The following is a 1934-nucleotide window of genomic DNA, read 5'->3' as shown; positions in this document are numbered from 1 at the left end:
TATGTAGTCTTGCTGCTATTTCTAGCGGGTTAGATGTCCTATTACAGGCATCTCTGTATTTTAAATGAATAATACTTAGTCTATTGACTGTTTTTTACCCTTGCTAGGCCACTGGTGGTAAATAAAATTTCTAAAATTTTTTTACTACCCTGTATTTTATTAATAATGATATATATATATATATATATATATATATACACACACATGTGAAAGGAATATGTTCTTACTTGATTTTCAATCAGTTGTAATGTCCCTTTCTGTTCCTCTCCTATGTAATCACAAACTGCCTGCAAAGAGAAGATAGAAATAGTTCATATTTCAAAATAATGCTTCATTTATATTGTACAACAATAAATATTCTGTACATACATACATACATCTGTGTATGTGTGTGTGTATATATATATATATATATGTACACACACACATGCACAAAAGTATATAAGTGTATATTTATCTATCTATACACACACTCACACACACACAAGTGTCTGGGTCCTAAGGCATATATATTTACATATACATAGAGGTGGTGGTGTGAGTGTGTGAATGAAGGGGAACATATGATGGGAAAAATAATTATGTTCATAGTGAATGGTGGTTGTGTGTATGTGTGTATGTGTTGTGTATATGTATGTGTCAAATATAAGACTAGGTGAGTGTATTATGTGTGAAAAGATTAGATTGAGTGTATATGTCTATAGTTAAATGTATGTGCAAGAGAGGACACATATGTAAGGAAATATGTATGTTTGAATGTGGTGTGAGAAAGCATTTGAGTATCTGTGGACATTTGTATGTATATGTTTGAAAGCGTATGTAGAAGATATATAGTTGGATGTATGTGTTTGAAGGAATAATGGAATAACAGAGATGATGTATGTGTAAATTGTAAATATTTATATATTAGCGGATATATATGCATGTGAGTGTGTGCATATAAAATGAAGTTATGTATGTTTAAGGTTTAAGATCGTTGCAGTTATGTATAAATGATTCTTGTGAACACACATACACACATGCGTGTGTGCGCAAACACACACACACATGTACACACAGACACATGCACACATACACACAGACATATACATACGCACTGACACAGGTATACACACTCACACACGTGAGATGCTTTATGTCAATGAAATGTTCCTTGTATGTTTGCATAAGTATAAAAGGGAAAGGTCTGTGAATATGAGAGCGAGTAAATGAAAGAAAGAGAGAGGGGCGAAAGAGAAAGAGAGAAGGTGAGAGGAAGATATATATATATATATATATATATATATATATATAGAGAGAGAGAGAGAGAGAAAACCTGTATATCGTCTTGCAATTTGATCCTACCTAGATCTGTGAAGGGGAAATTATCTCTTTGATTGTCAATTATTCATCTATGCATTTCCTGTCTTTCCCCAGTTGGTAGAGCTGTGATGTCATATTACAGCATTGCTGGCAAATATAATGGAAGGTCACTGTTACATCTATCAAGATAGCACAGTTTCAGCACAGCAGAGCACAACACAGCTCATAGTTTTGATACAGCATCGATGGTTTTTAACTCTACTGTCACTACAGAGGTCATTTACTGAAATGGAGCAACTGAAGATGGTCAGAGTTGGTCCTATTAACATTGAAGTTATTGTAAATATGGAGTTTATTTTATTGATATTATTGATTTTTTTGTAACAGATTTCAGATTTATAAATGAGGAAAATGGAGCACTGAAACATCATATATTTGGAAAGATTGAAATGAAATGGTTTGAAACAGCAATTAAAATCAGATGGAGACAACTTAATGGTACTGTTCTTTTTGTTTCTTGTGATTTAGTAATTTTATTTGAAATATATAGGTGCCAGGGCTGCCTGATTGGCTCCTGTGCCATTGGCATGTAGAGAGCATCATCCGAATGTGGCCGTTGCCAATACCCCCCC

At 33.6% G+C, this 1934-nt stretch overlaps 1 protein-coding gene across 6 annotated transcripts in view; it reads right to left on the bottom strand.

Annotated features, from left to right (window-relative positions):
• LOC106877721 (cGMP-dependent 3',5'-cyclic phosphodiesterase) overlaps positions 1-1934 on the bottom strand; it is a 434395-nt gene that overhangs the window by 199622 nt on the left and 232839 nt on the right. For all 6 annotated transcript variants that reach the window (XM_052972474.1, XM_052972473.1, XM_052972475.1 and 3 more), the window contains one exon: positions 228-287. In XM_052972474.1, coding sequence (XP_052828434.1) covers positions 228-287 — 60 coding nt within the window. The remainder of the gene's footprint in view (positions 1-227; positions 288-1934) is intronic.

Source organism: Octopus bimaculoides, chromosome 13 (genome assembly GCF_001194135.2).
Source record: "Octopus bimaculoides isolate UCB-OBI-ISO-001 chromosome 13, ASM119413v2, whole genome shotgun sequence".
Classification (NCBI taxonomy): domain Eukaryota; kingdom Metazoa; phylum Mollusca; class Cephalopoda; order Octopoda; family Octopodidae; genus Octopus; species Octopus bimaculoides.
This window is presented reverse-complemented; position numbering and strand designations above follow the sequence as displayed.